The following is a 24337-nucleotide window of genomic DNA, read 5'->3' on the forward strand; positions in this document are numbered from 1 at the left end:
CCCCACGGCGTTTTAGACGGGCAGTGTGTAAGCGTCGCGACTGCCAATACCTAACAACGCTACAACCCAACATCTGAAGTGCACAAGTCAACAGTCGGCCACTGAATGCGGCCTCCAAGGCGAGCTGTCTGATCTGGAAAAGACACTTTGAGCGCCTTCAAAGCAAGCGTTGCGCGATAACTAACATGGAGGACGAAAGCGCGCTCGTCAAAAAGCTGGCGGGGCTGCCGGAAACGGACCCGGAGTTCGCCTGCGTTCTGAACGACTTGGCCGTCCTAAGACTGGGGCAGGTGGGGTTGCGTTGACGATCCGGCGGCGCTGACAGGTCGGGTGACGCTCGCGCTGAAGGAGTCGGCTTAGCCTTGGATGCACTTGCACGCTGTGGGTTGCGCGGAGACGTGCAGGATGCGGGGGCGTGGAGCATGTGCAACCCCCTATGCCACCTTGTTGCGGGGTCAGCAGCGCCAACCCTTGTGCTGTCAGCGAGCCCGCACGCGCCCGCTGCCTTCGCCACCTACTTTCTACACAGGGTAAAACAGCGGAAGCCCAGAAGATGCTCGAAAAGGTTCGGACCCTCAGAGCAGATGCGCTGGACGCGCCGCCACCGCCTGCAACGGCAGCGGAGCCGGAAAACGCCGCCACGCCGCCGCCGGCTGCTCGGCCCCGGGCAACAGGGCATGGCGGATTGGGCGGCGGTGTTGCCATGTTCGCTCGCGCTCTGGGTGGTGGCCCCATGAGACCACGCTCAGCACGCGCTGGTAGCACCGGCGCTGTCGCAAGCGCCGATGCCGCTGGCGGCAGTAGCAGCAGAGACAGTCGCAGCCCGGCGGCACGCGCACCTACCGAGGATCGCGCAATTGGCACGGCTAGGTCAGAGCCGTCATCTCGACTACGGTCCGCTCGCAACTCTAAGGAGGACGATGCCAAGTCCCAGCATGGCGCTGGCAGCAGCAGCGGACCTGGTGGCGCGGCGGCGGCGGCGGCGGCTCGGTCTAATGCAGCTGCTGCGTCCTCCGCCCCAGTGACACCGCCGCGGGGCGGCGGCGCCAGCGCTTCTGGCGGTGGCCGCACGCCGCCGCAGCAGTCTGCAACAAGGGGCGGTGGTGGAGAGGGAGGCCGTAAAGGTGGCTGTGCAGAGTCCTCAACAGCAGGGGCACCGGCAGGGGCAGCAGAGGCAGTCACGACGGACGCCGCTGCGACCACGGCTGCGGCGGCAAGCGCCGCAGCCGCTGCCGCATCGGCGGCCCTGACTGGCAGCCGCAAACCCTCTTCATTGTCTTCAAGGACAGAGCAACAGCAGCTGCATCCATTTAAAGAGCAGAAACAAGAGAAGGAGCAGCAGCTGCAGCAAGGCGAGCAGGCGCAGCCGAACAAGCAGGGGCAGCAGCAACAAGAAAAGCAGGACAAGCGGGAGGAAAAGGAGAAGCAGGACAAGCCGCTGCCACAGCAGGCGCAGCGGCAGAAGCAAGAAGGGAAGCGCGAGGAAACGGAGCCGGCAAGAGCGCCTGCGGCTGCGCCGCCTGTGCCAGCGGCCACGCCCTCGAGGCAAACGCCGCACACCGAGGCGCCCGCTGTGGGTACAGATAAGGCGGAGGCCGCTACAGCAGCGCCGCCCGCGCCCGCTCCTGCGCAGGCCAGCGAGAGGAAAAGCGTCGATCGACGGGTCGGGGCAGGGGGCTTGGGCAGCATTGAGGCCAGCATTGGGGAAACCAGGGAGGACAACGGGGACGACGGTGATGGCGACGGCGGCAGCGAGCCGGCCGCGGCCGCTGTGAACGCCGCCAAGAGTGAGCACGTGACCCGCGCATTCGTCTCTTCCTAGGCTGCTGCCTTTGCCACAGTTGGTGTGTTCGCGCGGAAGTGTAGGCCTGTTACGGGTGTTGGCGCATCATGTGACCGCTTGTTCGGGTCCGCTGACCTCGCCTTGCCCATGAAACCAACAAGGCATCTATAATCTTGCGTATGCTTCGACGCCCCCCCTACAGTGGCCGCCGCTGCGTCCGCTGCTGCTGCCGTCGGCCTGGGCGGCCTCGGCGGCGGCGAGTGCCGACACGTTGTGGAGGTGCACGGCCTGACCACTGAGACACGCACCCACCACCTGGAGGAGTTCGTGGGTGTGGTGTGCCCTCAGGTGCGCGCATGCGTACGTGTATGCATGCGTTCGTGCTTGCGTGTGTTCGGGACAGGGAAGCAGAGGACTCGGTGTACGGGCTAGTAGGCGCGGGGCTGCTGGGAGGAGGCCTGCGCAGGCTGTGGTGGTTTGAGGCTGGCCCATGCAGCTGGACGCTCTGACCAAGGCCCAATGGGGTCGGCGGGTGTTCGCAAGCTGTTTAATAATCTGGGTCTTTCGCAATGTCGTGCGCAGGATGGCCGGCCGCAGCCGCTGGTCAAGTGGGTAGATGACAACCACGCACTTATTGTGTGCTCCGACCAGGCCACAGGTAAGGCGGCCAGCAGCACGAGGGATAACAGCAGCAGTACAGGAGCAGAAGATGCAGCTAGAGTACGCTTCAGCACGGGTTGTCTGTGCAACGCCGCGCCTGTTCATGGCCGCCAGCCTCTTAACGTGCCATGCCTGGATCCCTTTTCCTCCTCCCTCCTCCCCACCAGCCATGCTGCTGCTGCAGGACGAGCAGGAGCTGTTCCAGCTGCGGCCCTTCACCGAGGCCTCCGCCGGGGCCAAGGCTATGGCGGTATCAGGTGAAGAGCGCATACCTCCAGGGTTTGTGGGTGGATGCCAAGGGCCGCTATGGCTAACATACCGATGGCGCCAGACGTTTGCTGTCTTGTTTCAGCAACCAGCGCGCCTGACGCAAGCGCCTGTGTGTCTGCCACGCCCGCCAGAGCTGCTGCCTCCGCGCGAGCGGCCCAAGACCACGGCGGCCGTGGCGAGGCTCATGTTGAGCCACGCGCTGGGCATGCGGGATCTGCGCGACCGCGGCGCAGAGCGAGACCTGGCGGCGCAGCGCAAGGTGTGTGGGTGTCCGTGTGCCGGGCGTGGGATTGGGGCATGGGTTTGTGGGGTTAGTGTTGTCCTGTTCCAAACAGACCATGATTTAGAAACGGAAAGCAGCCCTTGGGTGGGAATTTGTGCGGGTCCGCCAGCAGCTGCAAGGGAGCACAGAGGAAGACATACTAGGCACGGGGGAAGTGTATTTACACCACTGTGCATGCGGTCAAAGCATGATCAACGCGACATGAGCGGTGTGACGATGATCGGTGCGTATCAATGGCGGCGTGCCTGATGTGCCTGCGTTACTTGTGTATTTCGCACAGGCGGCACGGGAGGCGCGGCGGGAGCGGGAGACGAAGGTAGCGGCTGCCTGGGACGACGACTGAGTACCCACAGCCTGGGTGCGAGCGCCTTGGACTTGCTGTCAGCAGAGTAGCGCGATGGCGGGGTGGCTTGGACAGAGAGTCTAACGCGATACAACAAACACGCATGTGCAGGGTTACCCAATTCCCGCTTTCGGTGTTACCATGGGCGTGGGACATATGGGGGGTGCGCATGTAGGTTTGCACGGTTTCAGAGTATTGGGCCGTGGGGCCTGGCCAGTGCATACCGTTTGGCTACTGCCACCTTGCTGACTTCAGTGGGTGACGTAGGTGCCATGCTAGTAACTTTGGGCATTCCCGGCGCGGCAGGGACAGCAACTGGAGCTGCACGATAACCGTGCATGTATAAATAACTCCCTAGAATGGTTTCGTTCTGGCGTGAGGGACGTGGATGACTGCTGGCGTATTACTGCTGCTATGGGGCGTTTTGTGCATGTGAGCCAATTTTGCATGGGCTTGCCGCCAAGCGTCGGCAAGCGGCTGAGTAAGCGCCGGCTGTGTTGGGCACCCTGCGCGGAAATGCGAAGACAGACATCCATGTTCTTGCGCCCTGCATGACATACAGGTGTACTGTAGGTGAGCATTGCATGACATACAGGTGTACTGTAGGTGAGCATTGCAACGCGCGAATGACAATTGACAAATGCGAGAAGCACTGATCTGGTGGATGGTGGGTGGGGGTTGACACGCGCGCACGGCTGGTGATGCGGTGTCTAGCCTGCAACGCGCACCGTTTGCAAGGCCATGAGCCCATGACGCATGTGGGAGATTCTGGCAAACGTCTCGTTAGGCGAGGAACGGAGGAAGGATAGAAGGACGCTGATGGCCTCAAATGTTATGGAGGCTGACAGCCGCGCTGCACGAGTCTTGCTCGGCATGGTCACGCAGGTCTGGCCAGGTCTGGCGTATACGGTAGATGCTCGACGATCGGGGACACGGCGACTAGCGATGTGCTCATGACACGGCTACAGGGTCGCCTCCAAGGACTTGCCTACGTTTTGCCCCGCCTGGTTTGGACAGGCACCTGGGCGCACGTCATCCGTGACTCTTCAATACCTTGCGCACGCCCCCAAAGCGTGATGAACCCGTCTTTCGATACCCGTCAAAACCGTTACACAGTACCGCAAAGCGCTCAAAGAGTCAAAGGCAACGCAGCAGTCATAGCACCTGGAACGACGCATGATTCGGAAGTGCACCCACTTGTCCCCGAACTGGAATTGAGTGGTCCGCCACAGCGCTCGTACGCTGTTACAAGGCGCGCGGCGGTCCTCCACAGTACTACTCCCCTGGCACTCGTAGCATGTTCGTGTTTCGAATCATCCATGCATGCATCCGAAGATATACGTTCTGACCGTGTCCCGTACCCACCCTCTCCATGATCCCGAAGCCATACCCGCAGCCCTAGCCCTATCCGTCAGCACCCGCCCGCGGCGTCCTGCTCGGCTCACGCCTCCACCTCTTCGCGGGCGGAGGCCACCCCGTCTACCTGCGCCAACCCGGCCTTCCTCCGTCCTCCAAGTTGCCTGCCTGCACCTCCGTGCCCATCCACAAGGCCCTGCGCGCGGCTTCCGCCTCTGCCGGCTCCGCCCCCGCTGCCTGCACCAAGCCCCAACCCCATCCCCCGCCTCACGCCTCCTCCGCCTTCACGCCGCCTCCACCCTAGGCCTCCACCTCCCTGCAGCGGAAGCTGTCCATGATGTCCCGCAGCGCGCCGCTGTCGGGCTTGTACTGCCCGGTGGGCGTCTGCAGGCGCAGCGTGTACAGCCGGTTGTTGGCCACGCCCAGCACCGCGCTCAGCGTGCGGTCCCACTCCAGCTGGTAGTCCTGCGGGAGGTGCGCAGGGTTGCGGGGTTGCGGGAGGGGGGTGTTCGTGGCTATGCGTGTAATGCGGGTTGGTGGGGCGAGTTGGTTGTTGTCGTGCGATGGCGAACAGGCTTGCGGCTGGTTGGCTGGCGGCGTGCGGGGTGGGGGACGGTTGTCATGAGATGGCGAATGGTGTAAGGTGGCGAGTGCGCGGCTTGAGGTATGAGGCTGACTGGCACAGCAACGCAGGGCGTGGGTGCTGAGCCTGTCCAATGCGCTGTGACCCAAATAGCTGGGGCGAAATGCACAGCCCCGGAACCTGTTTCCACTGCTGTAAAGGTATGTGATCTGCATCAGGGCCCGCGCGCAGCTGCGTCACTGCCATCGTCACCGCGCAGCACAGGCATGCCACACTGCCCGACCGCCCTTCGCCCTGGCCGGCCCCGCTCCACACAACATCGTCACGACACGCTGGCCCGCCAGCCCACAACACGCAGCCACAAACTCATAAACACAGGCACGCGTGCGCCGCCCCACTCGCCTTGAGCACCTCTGCCCGCGTGGCGGCGTAGGCGTTGCGGCTGCCGTACGAGGTCATGCGGATGGCAATGTCGTAGTACACCTTTCCGTCGTCCGCGGTGCGCTTGTTGGCGGACACGATTTCACCGTAGCGCGCGATGCCCAGGCGCGTGGACATGAACTCCTTGGTGAGGTACTGGTCCAGCAGGCGGTTGGCCGCGTCCTGGGGCGAGCCCAGGTCCTCCACCGACTTGTAGCGCGACGAGGATGGCGAGGTGATGTCCACGAAGAGGTTCTCCTCCACGCTGCGCGGGTTGCGCAGGAAGATGTCGTTGCCCGACGACGTCACAGCGAGCCAGTTCTCGGGGCACACGAAGCTGTAGCCGTCCAGCTTGTCGTTGAACAGGCGATACCCGGCGGGCGGGGCCTGGAAAGCCATCGCCGGGGCCACGCCTGATCCAAGCTGGGCCGCGAGCAGAGGAGCGCTCAGCATAGCTAGCAGAGCCTCACGGCGGCTCTGCTCGGGGCTGGACTGCGCCTGGCGCTGAGTCGCCGCGCAAGCTATCCGACCGTGGCCCGCGAACGGGCGAACCCGCCGAGCCGAGCCGCTGGAAAACTTCGATTGCGCACGCGCATTCATTTGAAGCTGCTGCATTTTCGAAAGCTTGAGGTGGAGTGCTCCGCGGTTGTCCTAGAGGTTTCGACTTGGTGGTCTGCTAGCCTTGAGGCAGGTCAGACAATCTTCGATAATAGTACTCGAGCCTTGTTGGCGTAAGATCCGACGAAATACCGAGTTGCAGAAGTTCTTGCAACTGAGCAACAAGCTTTGCGTTTGCACAATCTAGTGAGGCAGCAGTGTATAATATCTTTAGCATCAGGCAGGACGTATGAGCAAAAAAGCTGCAGATGGAAAACGAGCACAGTTGCATGCTGGTTTGCATGCATGCTACAAACTGTCCTCTTGCCCCCGGCCCCCTGTTATCAACACACAATAAGATCCATGCCGCTTCAGACACTCATTCGCCCTGAAGAACTGCAAGTGCAACATCCATGCCCTTTACTTCCCGGCTTGCAGGGCTCACAGAAACCTTGGCGGGACAAATAACTAGGAGCACGTATACAAGTCGTAGTGACCATTGGAGCTGGGAGCTCTGCCCCAGGCAGGGAAGCGCAAGTGGTGCGCGGCGTGAGGGGCGCGGTGCCGGCAGCTGCGCACAGGGCCGCGCGGATACTAGCCGCGTAGCCTGCAGCGACGTCATGGGCCGACCTTTCAAAGTTGGCGGCAGCCGGTGGCGATGGCGACGAATCGTGAGACGCGCGCTCAGGAGTGCCAAGTTTGGAGCGGAGACTTCGGGCTGGTACAGCCGACCCGCGGTCCAGCTGTCCGCCGGCCCGGCTGCGGGCCGCTACCAACCCGGCTGGTGTATGCTACAAAACGCATTGTTGCGCCCTTACAGCTTACTGCGGTCCTGGAAATTGTGTAGAGAGCGCGCGTTTGCGGGCCCGCCGGCCCCTGACCTGGATCCGGTCCGAAGCACGTTTCTGGTTGATCGCGCGGGATTCCGGCGATCTGCACTCTCCAACATCAACTTCGACTTGCGGTCCAACAGCTAACCAAGTGCCCCGGCAGTAGCAGCTACAGCCTGTATCCTTCCGCAACCACGCGCCGATCAGCCTTGACGCCAACCCTGACCGACACGGCTTACACCAGCGCGGACGTGGGCGCTGCACAACGCGCGCTGCGCCATGGCGCGTTCGAGCCCTACCGCAGCAGCGGCGCTGCTGCTGGCTGCGTTGCTAGGCGCGTCGGTGGCGGCTAGCCCGGCCCTGGCACAGCTGCGTGAGTGAATCAGGGCACAGGGCGACGCAAGCCGTCCGCAGAAGCAATGGTTTCTCGCCTTCTCACTTCGCGCTTGCTCTTTTCGCATTGCCGACCCTATCACTGACGCTTTGGCTCCTGGCGATGCTACGGTGATTGCAGAGGGGCCCCGCCGCGCTCTTCGTCAGGCGGCCAACGCCACCGCCGCCGCCAGCGCCAGCGCACTCGCACAGGCCGCCGGCGCCGGCAACGCACAGGCGGTCGCGCAGGTGAGGCCACACACGTGCAATGTGTAGCATTGCGGGCGGGTGGCGGTGGTGTGTGGTGCTATGTAGCGCCAGTCCCGATATGCAACAGGCATACCGCACGCCTTGCCTGCAGATGTTCCATGTCCCTATTCCTATCCCAAACCATTGCGCCCTTTGCCTACCGTACCCGTGCCCACACGTGTTGCGCGCCCTTGCCCCTTTCCAAAGCTGTGTGGAAACAACGTCCACCCCCGCCCCATCAGGCCATCGCCAGCGCCAACGCCAGCAACTCGAACGCAGTGGCCCAGTCCTTGGCGCAGGCCGCCGCTCAGGGCGGCACCGCGAGCAACACCGTCGCCTCCGCCATCGCCCAGGTGAGCAGCGCCGTCCTCCTGGCTTCCGCTTGCACTGTGCCTTGAGAACGCCTGCAGCTGCCCCGCTGGTTGGCATTTTGGCAACTCCAATCGGCTTTACTCCCCATGCCATGTCCGCGCCGGCGCCGGTGTGCCGACGCCCGTGCCGTGCATGCCCTTGTCATCCAGGCTCTGAGCGGCAGCACCGGCGGAGCCAGCGCCAACGCGGCCGCCCAGGCCATTGCCCAGGCCGCGGCCCAGGGCGGCGCCGCCTCCACCGCCGCCGCCAACGCCATCGCCCAGGCTGCGTCAATTGGTGAGTGCTACACACCCTGCTATGCATCCTATCGAAATTCTGCAGCGCAGCGGATTTGGGTCCGGCTTCTTACCACCCGTGTGACGCGTGCGCGTGTACATGTTGATGCCCACTCCATTGTCCCCGCTCCACCCGCCGTACACACGCTCCATGCATTGCCACCCACGATTGCCAACCCCCTGCTTTCCATTGCCACGCGCAGCTCCCATCAACGCGGCTCAGGCCATCGCCAAGGCGCTAAGCCAGGCGGGTGCCACTCCTGCCCAGACCGCGGGTGTCACCGGCGCCGTCACGCAGGCTGTGCAGCAAGGCAATGCCACCACCGCCGCGGCTGTGGCCCAGGCCTTCGTGCAGGTGCGTGGTTAGACCGTTCGGTACCGTTATAGTTCGCTGCATTGTAGGGAAAGAAGCCTTGGTCCAGGTCCACGGGTTCACATAATCAACTTGGCCCCTGAGGAAGTACCACCTCTTTTGTTCGTCCATGCACGACATCGGTGGTCGGTGGCTAGCTACTCGCCACGCCACTTGCACACAGGTTTGAGCCCTGCAGTTTTGCCCCTGTGTACGAGAATGCCACGTGTGTTGCCTCCATCAACAGGCTGTCAATGCCGGCAATGCGGCAGCTGTGGGCTCTGCCATCGCCAACGCCGCCTCCAGCAGCGGCGCTGCGGCCGCTGCCGTCTCGCAGGTGGGTCGGCCCTTAAGACAAAATATTTTCCGGGTGCAGTACTAGGCCGCTGCCGTGGCTGCAGAAGTGTACTATCAAAAACGGTTGGTGTTGTGCATGGTTCACGCTTCTTGGCAGGACACGCGGTTTTATCGCAAAGCCCTTTGAAAGGAACTCTTGCCTGTGTGGCCCAACCCACTCCGCGTCGGGTACCTACAACAGGTCCTGACGGCCGGCTACGCGCTGAACAAGACATCCATCGACGCCATCGCCCAGGCCCTCGCCATCGCCTATGGCAAGGTGCGCACCGCTCATGCCTGCTCTCCAGCGGCACGGCCCGCTGGCGCTGCACTGGCCGCCTGCGCGCCCCTGCCCGATTGCGCGACCTTGCTTTCATCTTCTCTCCTGATCGGATTCTGGGTCTCGCTTACTTTTGTGCCTGCTGGAACTGACTAATCTCGCATTACCCCTAACAGAACGCCACCGCCGTCACCGCTGTCATTGCGGCGGCACTGGTCCTGTCTAACGCCAACAGCGTCACGGCTGCCGGCGCCGGCTACGCCACCTACACCGCGCTGGCCGGCGGCACCTCCAGCCCCCTGGGCGCCGCCTACGCCGGAGCCCTGGCTCAAGCCGTGGCGGCGGGCGGCTGCAACGCCGTCAACAACGTCCTCGCGGGTGAGTGCTGTTATGCCACGTGTGTTCGCGGAGGAGTTACTGGATGTGCCGGTGTCGTACATGTAGTGCGTGTTGACTTCGGGGCTTCGTGATAACAAGCTAGAGTTTTCGTTTAGGATTTGGCCTTGGCAGGTGATGCAGTGCGGGTTTGATCAGCTACTAGAACACTTCGGTCATTTCTTATGCTTCCCTGCTGCCCTATTCCCGTGCCACAGCCGCCGTCAGCAACGCTCGCGCCGCCAACAACATCAACGCGCTCGCCGCCTCGAGCGCCGCCGCCAGCTGCCTCGGCCTGTCGACCGGCGGCGGCGCCGCCGCCGCCACTAGCCCCGCCCCAGCCCCTGGTGCCGCTGGCGTGGCCTCCGTGGCAGCTGCGCTTGCCCAAGCGCTCGCATCCGTCGGAGGCGGCGGCGCGGCTCCTGCGGCTCCCAGTTCGGGCGGTGCCAGCAGCGTGCCGGCGCCCTCCTCCCTGTCTGCCCTCGCCAGCGCCCTAGCCCAGGCCTCCGCCAGCGTCAGTGGCGGCAGCAGCGGTGTCACCACTCCCACTGGCGGTGGCGGCGGCGGCGGTGGCACCACGGCTGCGTCACCTTCTCCTTCTCCTTCTCCCACCCCCTCACCTGCTGCATCTCCCTCTCCCGCGCCCCTGCCGTCACCCACGCCGTCGCCCCAGCCGGTCCCTGCTGGCGGCGCCGCCTCCGCTCAGGCCGCAGCCGCTGCCCAGGCTGCCGCCGCGGGCGGTGCTGGCATTGTGGCTCAGGCGCTCGCAGCAGCACAGGCTGAGGCTACAGCCAGCGGCGGCAACGCCGCGGCCATTGCTGCGGCGGCGGCGCAGGCCGCGTCTGCGGCTAGCGGCGGCAACACAACCGCCGCGGCTCAGGCGGCGGCGCAGGCGACAGCGACAGCGAGCGGCGGCAACGCCACAGCCGTAGCACAGGCGGCGGCTCAGGCAGCGGCCACTGCCAGCGGTGGCAATGCAGCGGTTGCGGCTCAGGCGGCGGCGCAGGCGACGTCTACGGCCACGGGTGGCAATGCGCAGGCTGTAGCGCTTGCTCAGGCGCAGGCGTCTGCTGCAGCAACGGGCGGCGCAGGTGGTGGTGGCGTCTCTCCGTCTCCTTCTCCTGTTGTCTCTCCTTCGCCTGTGGTTGCCAGCCCTAGCCCCAGCCCCTCTCCTTCGCCTGAGGTTGCCAGCCCCAGCCCTAGCCCCAGCAGCCCCTCTCCTTCGCCTGCGGTTGCTAGCCCCAGCCCCTCTCCTTCGCCTGAGGTTGCCAGCCCCAGCCCTAGCCCCAGCAGCCCCTCTCCTTCGCCTGCGGTTGCCAGCCCCAGCCCCTCTCCTTCGCCTGAGGTTGCCAGCCCCAGCCCCAGCCCCTCTCCCTCTCCTGAGGTTGCTAGCCCCAGCCCTAGCCCCAGCCCCTCTCCTTCGCCTGAGGTTGCTAGCCCTAGCCCTAGCCCCTCTCCTTCGCCTGAGGTTGCCAGCCCCAGCCCTAGCCCCAGCAGCCCCTCTCCTTCGCCTGCGGTTGCTAGCCCCAGCCCCTCTCCTTCGCCTGTGGTTGCTAGCCCCAGCCCTAGCCCCAGCCCCTCTCCTTCGCCTGAGGTTGCTAGCCCCAGCCCTAGCCCCAGCCCCTCTCCGCCTGCTGAGGTTGCCAGCCCCAGCCCCAGCCCCAGCCCCAGCCCCAGCCCCAGCCCCAGCCCCAGCCCCAGCCCCAGCCCCAGCCCCAGCCCCAGCCCCAGCCCCAGCCCCAGCCCCAGCCCCAGCCCCAGCCCCAGCCCCAGCCCCAGCCCCAGCCCCAGCCCCAGCCCCAGCCCCAGCCCCAGCCCCAGCCCCAGCCCCAGCCCCAGCCCCTCTCCTTAGCCTGCGGTTGCCAGCCCTAGCCCAGCTGGCGGAGGCACTGCTGGCGAGGTGGTTAGCCCCAGCCCCTCTCCGTCGCCTTCCCCCTCGCCCTCGCCCTCCCCCTCGCCCTCCCCCTCGCCCTCTCCTTCACCTTCGCCCTCTCCTTCTGGTGCTGGTGGTGCTGGTGGTGGCGGTCAGGGACAGGGCGGCTCTGGCGGCCAGGGCGGCGGCCAGGGCGGCGGCCAGGGCGGCGGACAGGGTCAGCAGGGCGGAGGTCAAGGCGGAGGTCAGGGCGGCGGCCAGGGCAACGGCCGAGGCAGCGGCAGGTGAAGCTGTTGGAACGGGGCAGTAGATTTACGCGTAGATGTGCACCGGCAGTGGAAGCATTGTAGTAGGTGTCGAGGTCCTTGGGTATGGCTCGTGGGTATGGCTTGATGCAAGGACAATCACACATTGCACGGCTGGCGCTTTAGGTCGGCACATGCAGTTAGTCGGTTGTAAGGCAGGCACCTAGATGGTATAGTACTGGTTAGTTTGCGATTGTGTGGTAGCCAAGAAGTTGCACGTGTTGTATGTGTGGGGTGAACTGCGGCTAGCATGAATGCATGCGCGCGCGCCATCTTCTTTTCGCTTAACTCAGGGTTGGCGTGATGGCATGGGCGGCATTATTGCCGTAAGCTGCTCCGAAAGATAAGATCATTGTCGCGGTGTCCCGACTCACATTGCCCCGTGCTCCATTCTATACCGCTTCCATATTGCGGGCAGTATTGCAACAGCCCCCCGCCGCATACGGTACAGCCCAGCAGTAGGCAGCACACAGCGAACGCCGACACTGGGTGGTGTGTGACCCGGAACATGCACAAAGTTGCATTGGTTATAAGAGGGACCTGCTGACGCAGTTCACTTGTACAAGGGCCAGGGTAGGTGAACCCGTGGCCGTCCCCTTTGTTTCCCGTACAAAGTTCGACGCAACCGTCGCAACGGCTCGGTCCCGGACCAATGCATCTTATGTCTGCCCCAACACACCAGCTGCACACGCACGCTGCTGCTCTTGCACGCGCAAAGGCCAACCAAAGGTGCCTTAGCCGGTCGCTACCATCCAGGTAACCAGCCACGGAGGGCACAACCCACCTGGAACCCAACATGAACGTGGGCATGGCCTTGGTTGCCTAGCTAGCGTGCCCCACATCCAGGTGCGGCCGCTGCTCTGCAGCTCACTTCCGGACAAGGACAGGCAATAGTGCACGCTCGGGGGACCATGGGCAGCGATGGCCATCACCTGCTCATCCCTGTGTAGCCTGAGATTTGCGGGGAGGCCGGTTGCGGAGTCGCACTAATCAATGCTGTGTAGTTTGAGGACATATGTGAGGGTTCGCAATCGGGTGGGGGGCCGCATGCGAAGTCACGGCGACGTTCCGCGCACGCATGCTTTCGCGCTGTGCGCCGTGCGCGTTAAGATGGCGAGAACCCAGACATCGATTGATGTATAAAGTGACTGCATTCAGGCCAAGACACCCTCCCCCCAGCCTGGTATGGAATGCGTCGCGTGTGCCCGCTGTACCTCTGGACGTCGGCACTTCACTTCATATTTGATACACACCATCCCATGGATGGCTATCCCCCCAGCCTGGCCAGTGGACAAGGTCTGGCCTGTACGTATTACACACGTGTTCCATCGACCTTTCCTCTTCCGTCCCACCGACCATCCGTATGGCGATTGCACCTCTGTACTGCTTGCCAACCAGTGCCAACCCTCTTGAATCCCTGCCGCATTCCCTGACCAGGCTGCTGCGACACACGCACATACCACCAAGGTGCATGGCAAGCGACATGCGAAATGCACGTGGCACGCTTCCGCAATGTGCGGGATCGCCGTGTATGTTAAATGTGCGCGTGCGCGGTATCCGTCCATGCGTGCTGTATGCGCTTGGGATCAAGCAAGCGAGCATGCTGTGCGCCACTGGCAACTCCCACACTTGCAACTGTGCCACCCGTGTCTCGTTGTGTCCGGTCTCCCGCATCCCGACATCGTCTCTTGCGTCGCACGAGCGCCGCATACCGTAACATCATTTGTGTCATGTAGCATGTGGGCAAGTGTGCGCAGGCCTCGTTAGTTGCACCCCTTGTTCGCTCATGTTCGGCACATGTGGTATGCATTTGCGTCCGTACTCGGTGGGTGTAGTGGTGGTAGCACTTTCCCATGCGCATCAGGAAAAGTAAGAACGTTCGTGGGAGTCGACTGCCCTACACATGCGCCGCATCGTGCTTTGTTCCAATGCATCGCCATGCACACGCCCCGTGTCGCTACGTCAACATGCATGTCTCTCCATGGCGCCGCAGCACTTGCATGCGGTCAAGTCTTATTGCGTGGGACACGCATGCACTCCGGACCTTGCCATGTACGTAACTTGGCATGGACATACTGCTAATAGTGAAAAAGGGAGGTGTCCTGCGGCACACGACCCGTTGATTGAAAAGGAATGCACTATCAAACACTACATGCAAACAATGGCGCAATGCTCTGCCGGATGCTAAGGAAGATAACAACTGAATTGGTGATACATGCAGCCCGATTGGTCCCGCTCTCGAACAGCGGCGCTTCGTGTCATCAGCTGCCCCTAGCTAGCTGCTTAGGGGGGGGTGCTCGCAGGCGACGGTGCCACATTGCCGCCCAGGCGGGCAATAGCGTTGGCCAGGGCGGAGGCCGAGGCAGGGCCGCCGGCAGGGGGCGAAGGGGTGGGAGAAGGCGAGGGCGACGGGGAGGGAGAGGGCGAGGGCGACGGGGAGGGAGCAGGCGATGGCGATGGGGAGGGAGAGGGCGAGGGCGACGGGGAGGGAGAGGGGGAGGCCTCGGCAGTGGCGCCGCCGCCGCTGGGGCTGGGCGAGGCGCCGGTGGCGGCGCCGCTGGAGCCAGAGGCGAGGGCGGTGGCGGTGGCACTAGCGAGGGCCGCGGCAGTGGAGTTGCCACCGGTGGCCTCGGAAGTAGCCTGGGCGGCCGCCTGGGCTGCGGCCTGGGCGTTGCCGCCGGTGGCCTGAGCTGCAGCCTGCGCCGCTGCGATGGCAGCAGCGGTGGCGTTACCGCCGCTGGCAGCAGCCTGCGCCGCCGCCAGGGCGACAGCGGTAGCGTTGCCGCCAGCACCACCGGAGGGAGCGGGGGCCGGAGAGGGCGAGGGGGAGGGAGATGGGGAGGGAGAGGGCGACGGGGAGGGAGAGGGCGACGGGGAGGGAGAGGGGGAGGGGGAGGGCGAGGGAGACGGGGAGGGAGAGGGGGAGGCCTCGGCAGTAGCGCCGCCGCCGCTGGGGCTGGGCGAGGCACCGGTAGCGGCGCCGCTGGAGCCAGAGGCGATGGCGGTGGCGGTGGCACTGGCGAGGGCCGCGGCGGTGGAGTTGCCACCGGTGGCCTCGGAAGTGGCCTGGGCAGCCGCTTGGGCTGCGGCCTGGGCGTTGCCGCCGGTGGCCTGAGCTGCAGCCTGCGCCGCCGCGATGGCAGCAGCGGTGGCGTTACCGCCGCTGGCAGCAGCCCGCGCCGCCGCCAGGGCGACAGCGGTAGCGTTGCCGCCAGCACCACCGGAGGGAGCGGGGGCCGGAGAGGGCGAGGGGGAGGGGGAGGGTGAGGGAGAGGGCGACGGTGACGGGGAGGGAGAGGGCGAAGGAGAGGGTGACGGCGAAGGTGAGGGCGAAGGAGAGGGCGACGGCGAAGGTGAGACGGCGGAAGTGGTGCCGCCGCCGGCCGGAGGGCTGACAGCGTTCGAGCCGGCGCCGCTCACGATGGCTTGGGCAAGGGCGGAGGCACTGGCATAGGCGCCGGAGGGCGCGGCGGGGGTGGGGGCGGGAGAGGGGGAGGCGGGGGTGCCGGTGGTGGTGGCGCTGGGTGGCGGCGACAGATTGAGGCAGGTGGCGGCGGCGCTGGAGGAAGCCAGGGCGCCAGCGTTGCCGGCGGCCTGGGCGGCGGCCTGGGCAGCTGCGGGGCGAGAATAGGGGCGAGATCGGGGGAGTGGGGCAAGGATGAGGTGTACCATGCCTCAGGGTATGCTGGCATCCTGCAGAAGCAGCAGCGCAAGGCAGGAGACCACGCACAACACTGCGGTTGGGGTTGACGCGGTAAACGGGTACATATGTGGAGAGCTCTTTCGCCTCGCTCGCGCGACCAATCGGTACACGCCAGGTAACACCGAACGCGGCGCACTGCTTGCTCGCTGCATTTTGCACGCACGATGTCGACCCTCTCCTTTGCGCTTTATTAACACAACGTGACCAAGCACGCGCACACAGGTTAGGAAGTCCCGCTTCCCATCCCCTCCTTTGCACTCGCACGCTGCATGCCAGCAAGCACGTCGGCACTCACCCGCGAGGACCTTGCTGATGGCGCCGCAGCCGCCCGCCGCGACGACCTGAGCCAGGGCTCCAGCATAGGCGGCGCCGAGGGGGCTGGAGGTACCGTTGGCCAGAGCGGTGGCGGTGGCATAGCCGGCGCCCTCGGTCGCGTTGGCAGCAGAGTTGGACAGGACCAGGGCGGCGGCGATGGCGGAGGTGACCGCGGACGCGTTCTGTGGACGGCGGTGGTGCAGAGCAGCAGATGGTGGAGAGGGCGGGCGGGTGGGGAGTGGGGAGTGGCATGGAGGAGTGAAAGGTGAGGAGTTGAGCCTAACGAGACCACAGGTGTCCGAATTCCAAGGGCCCCAAGTACGGAGGGCAGCAGATCACGTGGCTCTGAAGAGAGCCAGAGCCCAAAATGCAAAATGACCCGAACAGGCACTACACGCACGTATCGCTACACGCACCTTGCCGTAGGCGATGGCGAGGGCCTGGGCGATGGCGTTGATGTCACTCTTGTTCAGTGCGTAGCCGGCAGCCAGGACCTGCACGTTCGAGGGTTACGGCACAGATTGTACGATTGTCCATGTGGGAGAGATTTCGCGAGAAAATCAGGGCCATACAACCGCGACGTGAGTGCGCGACAGGCATGGAAGAGTCGCTGACACGTGCAGATGTGTAAAGCGCAAATCTGTGCACACCTGCGCGACGGCGGCGGCCGAGGCGTTGCCAGCTCCCGCGGCGTTGGCGATGGCGGACCCCACAGCGCTGGCGTTGCCGCCGTTGACGGCCTGCATGTGGATGCGTGGTGTTTGTGGTGTGACATGAGCCGATGGACGTGGCACGAGTCAAAGCGGCCAACCGGGCGATCGCGTGCCGCCGTGCCGGAGTAGGGGACCATGCGCAAACTCCCAAGCGGGCAAGCTAAGATGCATGGCTTGCACAGCGCAAGGCACCGAGCCGCGCACGTCACTCCAACGCACCTGCACGAAGGCCTGCGCGACGGCGGCGGCGGTGGTGGCTCCACCCTGCTCCACAGCCCGAGTCACGGCGCCAGTGACACCCGCGGCCTGGGCGGGGCTTCCGCTGGCCTGGGAGGTGGCGATGGCCTGGGCGATGGCCTGCGCGGCGTTGGTGGGAGCTGCGGACATGCGGCAATGGGAGCGCAGGGGGATGGTGTGGCGTCAAGTGTCAAGTCGTGGGGACGGGTGGGCATAGGAAGGCAGGCCCAGCTAGGTAAGGCGCCACAGGCCACCCCCGAGACTAACAGCGGGTTGCGGAAAAGCAAACACACAGAAACAGCACCACAATGCACCACTAGAACGCGGCAGCACGGGAAGCATTTATACATATATCCTCGCTACTCACAAGCGGACGCGGCCTTGGCGATGGCGTTGGCGGCGGCGGTGGAGGCGGCGCCGCCCTGGGCTGCGGCCTGGGTAATGGCCTGGGCGGCCGCGTTGGCGCTGGCGATGCTGTTGCCCACAGCCTGAATCGCCAGGATGGGATTTGAGTTCGGTTGGGGTGGCGGGGTGGGGGTGTGAGAGGGATGGATGAGCACATGCAGGGGCACAGGCTTTCGAGGGGGGCAGTTGAGGCTTATTAGTTGGCGCACACCCAACTAAAGACCAGCACACACGAGGAACCATACACACACATACGGCACATCCACAACACCGGGCACGGTGCCGAACCCTCTTCCCTCTGCACCAACTTTGCGGAATTCAAACTCACCTGGGCAATGGCATTGGAGACGGCGTTGGCTGCGGCGCCGCTCTGGCCCGCGGCCTGGGCCAGGGTCTGTCCCACGGCGGCCGCGTTGCCCTGGGCGGAGGCCTGAGCCAGGGCGTTAGCCAGGGCGTTGGCGGTGTTGCCGGAGGCTGTGTGGGAGGGAGGGAGGGAGGGAGGGAGGGAGGGAGGCGCAATGGGGGCAGGTGTGGGTGCGTGTGGTGGACGCAGGGTGGTGGGCGCGGGTAGAGGGGGGGGTTGGAAGGGGGGCGGTTCGGTTGGGAGGGGGGGGGTGGCGTTCTGATGACGAGACGAAGGCACGCGCCTGGAGCGGCTGATAGCCCTACGTACCGAGTACACAAGAAGCACCCACTCACACTGCGCGGACGCCTGGGCGATAGCCTGGGCGGTGGTGTTGGACGCGGCACCTCCCTGTGCGAGTGGGCAGAAGGCGAGGCACCAAAAAGCACACTTTCTGCGAGCACCATCCGACAGCAACCCATACTGGTGACGGCCCACCCCGGCCGCCACACACACACACACACACACACACAAGCAAAGTCGCTCACGCACACTGGCGGCCCGCAGGCGCGTACCTCGGCTGCGGCCTGAGCCAGGCCCTGAGCCAGACCGCTGCTGTTGGAGCTTGCACTCGCGAGCGCCTGTGTTCATGACACAGGAATGCAAGTGAGTCGACAGCAAGGCGGCGGTGGGCGAGAGCGGGGGAAGAGAACAGGCGCTTCGAGTGCCTAGGCCCACAGGCCCGACCCGGGGCAACATTACTCACACGCAAGTCAAGGCCGCCCGAATGACAAACGCAGGCAGGAGCTCGCACAAACACGCTTGCCGCGACTCACCTGCGCGACGGCCTGCGCGTTGCCGGCGCCGGCGGCCTGGGCGACCGCGGCTGCGTTGGCGTTGGCGCCCGCGGCCTGGCGCAGAGCGCGGCGGGGGCCCTCTGCAAAGAACCGGCGACATATGAAAACACACTATCAATTGCCCTAGTTGTGGGAAGGAATGAGGCAAGGTGAAGCAGGGAAAGCCGTTCCGGAAAAAAACGGGTGCTACAGCTAGCGGCGCCCGCCAAGGTTCGCGGTACTCACCAGCGGCCAACGCCGGGCCCGCCACAAGCGCGACGCCCAGAAGCAGTAGCAGCGCCGCCGCGCGCGACGGCTGCGGGGAGCGGCCCATTCTGGTTGAGAAAGAACAGCGGCTAGCTGGCTACTGCCGGTGCCGGAATGCGAGAGTCCTGCTGCAAGTACTCTCCGGTATCAGCTCGGCCGGTAGTATGGTCTATGGATGAGCTGTGAAAGCCGCTGTGATAACTGGAGCTCTCCTTGTACTGGCCAGATTGGCCAATCTCGGCGCGCCAAAAACGTGCGTGGATCCAAGGCGGTCCGTTGTCATCTGGGCGGGAGAAGCTCCCTGAAGCTTGAAACAGCTAGCTGTCTAGCGCAGTCTAGCGCGTAACACTGTCGCTGATGCACACAGGAGCTGCCTGGCAAAGCGCTGCACGACTGACCTACGTGCGGAGTAAGCGCGTGCAGAGTATGCAGTGGGCGGCCCTTGTCCCACGGGTCTTGGGCCCGTCTTCCGCAAGAACTTACCTTAGGGTACAAGAGGGCAGAATGAAATGACATTGATGTCGCTTACCGCACGCAACCAGCGTCTTGCGCCCTCAATGCGCGACCTAGGCAACCCCTAAGACAACATGCTACGGCCGGGTGCAACATGGTCGACCAGCGGGCTCGGCACCGCTTGCGCGCCTGGCTGTCTCCAGATGTCTAATGCGAGAAAGTCTTCCAGGGAGAACGGGTGGTGGTGGCTAGACCCAAGGGCAAGGGGGGAACTGGGGGGAGGAGCCACGCGACAATAGTATGAGCTCGGCCGGTTCGTGGCACGCATGTCCAGCACGGCTGATGACTCCCTGTTTCGCGTCACATATACTGTCAGTATTAAAGATACCAGAGCGTGACTTTCTAACTGCGCGCACTGTGACCACTTGTGAGCAACTTCTGCCTTTAGCGAACGACCGACTCACTTTCTGCCCGCTACCCAAGTGCGCCCATTTTTTACCACACCATAAGCAATTCGCAACCCGGAGAGCGCAGAATTAGGGAGCCAAATCCAGGCCTCACCTCGGCATGGCCCGGCACACGAACCGATGCCGTCTGAGAGCGAGCTGCTAGTTCGCGGTCCCCGCAGCGATGAGGTGGAGCCGCTGCCGTATGATGCTGGTCCCGAAACTGAGGCTCTGCGCCTTCAGGCGGAGCTGACAGAACAACATCGCACCTCGCTGGATAGCGCTAATAGTGCAACTCAGGCGCCCGCAGAGGATGCGGGGCCTCTATCTCGCGAACTTAGCTCGGTTTCTCTGACATCAAACGCGTCAGCGACTGTCGTTACGGTGCAGCCCAGTGACACGGGGCCGAGCAACACCACACCTCGTCGCCCCCGGATTTGGCAGTTGCCCTTCTGTGCAGGTGCGCACCAGGCGGTCGGGTTGATGGGGATGCGACTAAGGCAGCTTCGGGGAGGGTTGCAGGCCAGCGGCAGCTGGGGAGTCAAGGGTGTGCTTTGGAATGGATACCCCGGTTCCAGATGTTGTCTGTCCCTCCACCTGCCTACTTCCACCGAAGCGAACCACACCGCCCACACACTGCTCCCACGGCGCATCACACCGTCGCGCCTCAGTTTCCCTCCTCCGCATACTCCGTGCAACCCCGCTCTGCTGGAATTCGGTCCTGCCCCACCCGCCGCCCCGCAGCGGACACCTCTTGGCTGCACGTGAGCAACACCGTCGTGTACTTCGTGCTGTTCTGCGTGAACGTGTTGGTAAACTCGGAGGCGGTGTGGCCGGGCGTGCGGCAAGTGGACCGCAAGTATGGGCCCATCGTCACGCCGGCGGGGTGAGAGAGGGAGAGAGAGAGAGAGAGCGGGCGGCCGTAGCGGTGGACTGCCAGAACGGGGTTTGGGTTTGGATTGGGGTTAGGGGTTAGGGGTTGGGGTTAGAGGCGCGGGCGAAGGCACTGCAGCCTGCGGCGGAGGCGGGGACGGGCGTGTGATGGTGCTGAGGAGTGGGTGGAAAGGGAGGGCGGCGCCAATGCTGGGGCATGGGCTTTGATGTGAGTGTGTGTGTGCGGTTGTGAAGTAGGTGAGCGGCCATGGGCCACAGGCCACGGGGGCGGTGTCGGGGAGCGCTTGGACAGTACCGCGGTGGGCCCTCGTGCCCGCTGGCGACAGCGACAGCGGCAACCGGGGACGGGGCTTTGATGTACGTTGTGTGATTAGCCAGGCTACGCTCGAACATCTATTGCCTTGCTGCCTCCCTTAACCCTCCCTGCTGGCCCCCCTGCCTCCGCTGCCCTCCTGCAGTTGGGCCTACCACATCCGCGACCTGACCCTGTTCCTGTGGGGCATGGCCATGTGCTGCCAGGGCCTGGTGGAGAGCAAGGGCTGGAAGGAGGGGCTGCTGGAAGTGATTGGTGAGGAGGGCTGGGGAGGGGCAGGCGGAGGGAGAGGAGGGCCGGGGGCTGGGTTGGGGAGGGCGGGAAGGGATGCACAGGCTACGTGGCGCAGCATGAGGGCGCAGCGTCAGGACACGGCACCAGCTACCGACGGCTGGACAGAGGCCACTGGCCGGCCAACAGTTTCGGCCATCTTGAAGCTCTGTTCATCACCACCACAACCACGTCTGCCACCATCCATCCCCGCCATCCTCCTGCTCCTCCTCCTGCTCACCCCCTCCTGCTCACCCGCCATCCTCCTGCTCCCAACCCGCCCACCCCGCCCACCCCTCCACCCCAGGCCACACGTGGCAGGTGCTGTGGTACAGCGACACCATCTGGCTTGTGCTGCACGTGTCGGGCTCGCCCGCGGGTCTGGCTCTGGCGCCCTTCTTCTCCTTCTGCGCGCTGGTGGCGGCGCTGGCGGTGCAGACGCGGCTGGCCTGGGCGGTGTGGGACGTGCACCTGGAGCTGCAGGAGGAGGGCTTCGAGGGTGAGGGGGGCTGGGGGGCGGGGGCGAGGCAACCGACGGATGGAGACGGATGTATGGACGGGCCGCTTCAATGGCAAGGCCAGCGGTTAGCAACGGTGGGGAGGAGCTGAGGGGCGTCTGCTGCCCTACCCGGGTGCCGATGGGCAGCAGGTAGCGGCCGAGAGGCGGGCAACGACGGAAGTAGGGGTTGGCGAAGCGGGCCATGAGGGATGCGCAGACGCCAACATCCTCCAGGGGCGGCCGCAGAGCTGGTGGCCCTCACCGCGGGACCCGACCTGCCACCCTGCGAACCTGCCTGCTCTCCTCTTACCTCTCCTCCTCACCCCTTCCCCAACCCACTCCCTTCCCCTGCCCGCTTCCCCCGCCCCCGCCCCCTTTCCCGCACCCTCCCTCCCTCCCTCCCTCCCTCCCTCCAGGCGTGCCGCCCCTGGGCTACCTGTTCTACGTCTACCCCTGCTCGCTGGCCTCTGGCTGGCTGCTGGTGCTGCACTGCCACGCCACCACCGTGGCCGTCACGACGCTGGCGGGGGCGGACCAGGTGGGCGCGTAGGGTGGGGTGTAGACACCAGCCCAGACTAAACCGAACCCAATGCTTAACGAACCCAAGTGGGGTGGGCGCGTGGGTGGCAGAGAGGGGCAGTGCGAGGAGGGCTGGTGGCGCTTGGGGGGCTTCCCTCTGTGGGGTCTCCCGCTTCAGCCTTGAGAGGAGCGGCCTGCGGCAGCAAAAGGCGTGGGGCAGCAAACGGCGCGGGGCACTCCACCACCACCCACCCTTCCCACCCTTCCCACCCTTCCCACCCCTCCTCACCTCTCCCCTCCTCCCCACACGCAGGTGGCGCTGACTGCGGGCTGCGTGTCGCTGGTGCTGGCCACCGCGGTGGCGTTGCTGCTGCTGGTGCGGTTCCGGGACGTGGTGTTCGGCCTGGCCTTCACCTGGTCCATGGCATCCATCTGGGTGGCGGGCTTCAGCGCCAACGACGACTACCGGGTGAGAGGGCGCGAGCCGCGGGTGCGGCGGGTGGGGATGGGTAGTGCATGTGCCCAAGCCCAACATGGAGAGAGAGAGAGTGTGTGTGGGGGGGGTGTGGGGGTGTAAATACCTGCCCAAACCAAACGAAACCGAGCTAAAACGAGCGGAGCAAAGGCAGGGGGGCTGGTGGTGGTGCTGGTGTGTGTGGGGTGGGTGGGTGGGAAGGGCTGCTGTTATTGGTAGGGAGAGCTGGTGGTGGTGATGGGGCGGGCCGTGGGGGCGGGGCCTAGGTGGCGGGGCCTAGGTGCACTTTGCCAATCTAAGTATCTTCTGTTCTCCATGCCTCGCCCGTATCTGCGTTGTCCCTTTCGTCGCACCCGCCCCCACCCGCTGCACGCTCCGCTTTCGCTGTCGTACTCCGCCCGCTCGCCTGTCCAATGCCCCCTTCTGCCCTCGCGCACGCACTCCCCGCTCGCCTTGCTCATTTAAGCCCCCACTTGACTCACTTTGTTCTCCAAATGAACGGCCCCCCCCCGCCCGCCCACACATCAACCTCCACACACACACACACAGCCGGACCAGCTGGTTGCCTTCTTCTGCGCGCTTGTGCTTGGGCTGCTCACCTACTGCATCGCCGCCGGGCCGCAGCTCAGCGCGGGAGGCGGTGGCGCCGCCGCGGCGGGTCTGGGCCTGCTGGGCGGGCCCCTGCACGCGCCCGCGCACCACACCAACCACAACGGCCCGGGCGGCCTGCATTAACACTGGGCAGCGGCGGCGGTGCACGCGGCTGTGCCTGGCGTGGCAACGTAGCTGCGGTTGTGGATATGGTGCGGCTTGCTGTGACCGTGGCCGCTGCCGCTGCCGTGGCCGTGGCCGCTCGCCGCAGGCAGCAGCGCCGCTGCTGCAGCGCTGCCGGTTGCCGGCGCGGAAGGGGATGAGTTTGCGGGTTGCTCTTCACGCGTTTTATCGCTGCAGTTGGCGAGCAGTTGGCCTTGAATTTCGTAAAGAGCATTGCATTACGCATACGACAATTGCATGCTTGTCCATGGCTATTCAACGTGATCCCAAGTCCTTTGTCTGCACTGGGGACTCGCAGTCGTCCGCCGGGGAGAGGGGTGTGGAGGTTAAGCTCATTCCCATACCTATTTTACGTGATGGTGGAGGTGGTGTAATGCGGATGTCTGGATGAACTGGTGGGTGGCTTAGTCGCGGGTTTCGTAGGCGTATCATAATCTGAAACGGCTCGGAGCGTAGACACACATTAGTACACAGATGTGTTCTTGTTAGTAAAGCGTTGCTAACGGGGGCATTGTTAATGTTATTGTCTGGTCTGGTGTACCAGGTCCGCCTACGTCTTGCGACCTGAAGTGAGGCGCGTGTTGCGAATGACAGGGCATGGGGCATACATGGATCCGTTGTAACGTGGTCACCGTGCGCGTCACGGTTTTTTGGTGTCACTTTGCGGCGTGCCGGAGAGGCAGGTGCGGGTGCTGGCGATTGCAGCCCATAGCAGGGTTGGTCAAAGCCGCACACGCACACAATCAAACATACTGTAGATAGCCTCCTCGACATGCGCACGGTATCGCAATGTCAGGCAAAATCCACCGGGGGTGACTACTTGCCAAGATGTGACTAATGCTGAGCCACTGCAATTCCTAAACCCCGGCCGCAAGTTGTTGGTATATGGCGGGGTGGGGGCAGCAAAGGCACGATTCCGACTATCAAGGCAAAGGGCAGCAACGGGCGATTCGTTGCCCCC

The 24337-nt window shown here is 64.6% G+C and overlaps 5 protein-coding genes across 5 annotated transcripts; 3 read left to right on the top strand and 2 right to left on the bottom strand.

Moving 5' to 3' along the window:
* The first annotated feature begins 12 nt into the window (after positions 1 to 12).
* On the top strand, positions 13 to 4274 carry CHLRE_08g362850v5 (uncharacterized protein). Its single transcript, XM_043064854.1, has 7 exons — positions 13 to 290; positions 530 to 1787; positions 1986 to 2131; positions 2366 to 2441; positions 2611 to 2700; positions 2845 to 2972; positions 3277 to 4274. The coding sequence occupies exons 1-7, from the start codon at positions 186 to 188 to the stop codon at positions 3337 to 3339; spliced, it is 1866 nt and encodes a 621-aa protein (XP_042921855.1). The 5' UTR covers positions 13 to 185; the 3' UTR covers positions 3340 to 4274.
* Positions 4275 to 4276: 2 nt separating this feature from the next.
* On the bottom strand, positions 4277 to 6522 carry CHLRE_08g362900v5 (uncharacterized protein). The gene is made up of 2 exons (XM_043064855.1): positions 5681 to 6522; positions 4277 to 5160 (listed from the first exon to the last, which is right to left on the bottom strand). Exons 1-2 carry the CDS (start codon positions 6311 to 6313, stop codon positions 4996 to 4998), a joined length of 798 nt encoding a protein of 265 aa, XP_042921856.1. The 5' UTR covers positions 6314 to 6522; the 3' UTR covers positions 4277 to 4995.
* A 190-nt stretch (positions 6523 to 6712) lies between these two features.
* Positions 6713 to 12080, top strand: CHLRE_08g362950v5 (uncharacterized protein). The gene is made up of 9 exons (XM_043064856.1): positions 6713 to 7498; positions 7640 to 7746; positions 7989 to 8099; positions 8268 to 8394; positions 8597 to 8748; positions 8993 to 9082; positions 9284 to 9361; positions 9538 to 9739; positions 9955 to 12080. The coding sequence occupies exons 1-9, from the start codon at positions 7405 to 7407 to the stop codon at positions 11586 to 11588; spliced, it is 2595 nt and encodes an 864-aa protein (XP_042921857.1). The 5' UTR covers positions 6713 to 7404; the 3' UTR covers positions 11589 to 12080.
* A 1134-nt stretch (positions 12081 to 13214) lies between these two features.
* Positions 13215 to 19209, bottom strand: CHLRE_08g363000v5 (uncharacterized protein). The gene is made up of 11 exons (XM_043064857.1): positions 18713 to 19209; positions 18467 to 18567; positions 18206 to 18271; positions 17987 to 18041; positions 17616 to 17761; positions 17250 to 17370; positions 16865 to 17022; positions 16583 to 16672; positions 16349 to 16426; positions 15913 to 16114; positions 13215 to 15528 (listed from the first exon to the last, which is right to left on the bottom strand). Exons 1-11 carry the CDS (start codon positions 18798 to 18800, stop codon positions 14198 to 14200), a joined length of 2436 nt encoding a protein of 811 aa, XP_042921858.1. The 5' UTR covers positions 18801 to 19209; the 3' UTR covers positions 13215 to 14197.
* Positions 19210 to 19569: 360 nt separating this feature from the next.
* CHLRE_08g363050v5 (uncharacterized protein) lies at positions 19570 to 24147 on the top strand. The gene is made up of 7 exons (XM_043064858.1): positions 19570 to 20092; positions 20377 to 20518; positions 20985 to 21094; positions 21417 to 21608; positions 22025 to 22146; positions 22441 to 22596; positions 23152 to 24147. The coding sequence occupies exons 1-7, from the start codon at positions 19774 to 19776 to the stop codon at positions 23335 to 23337; spliced, it is 1227 nt and encodes a 408-aa protein (XP_042921859.1). The 5' UTR covers positions 19570 to 19773; the 3' UTR covers positions 23338 to 24147.
* Positions 24148 to 24337: the final 190 nt, after the last annotated feature.

Source organism: Chlamydomonas reinhardtii, chromosome 8, assembly GCF_000002595.2.
Source record: "Chlamydomonas reinhardtii strain CC-503 cw92 mt+ chromosome 8, whole genome shotgun sequence".
Taxonomy (NCBI): Eukaryota; Viridiplantae; Chlorophyta; class Chlorophyceae; order Chlamydomonadales; family Chlamydomonadaceae; genus Chlamydomonas; species Chlamydomonas reinhardtii.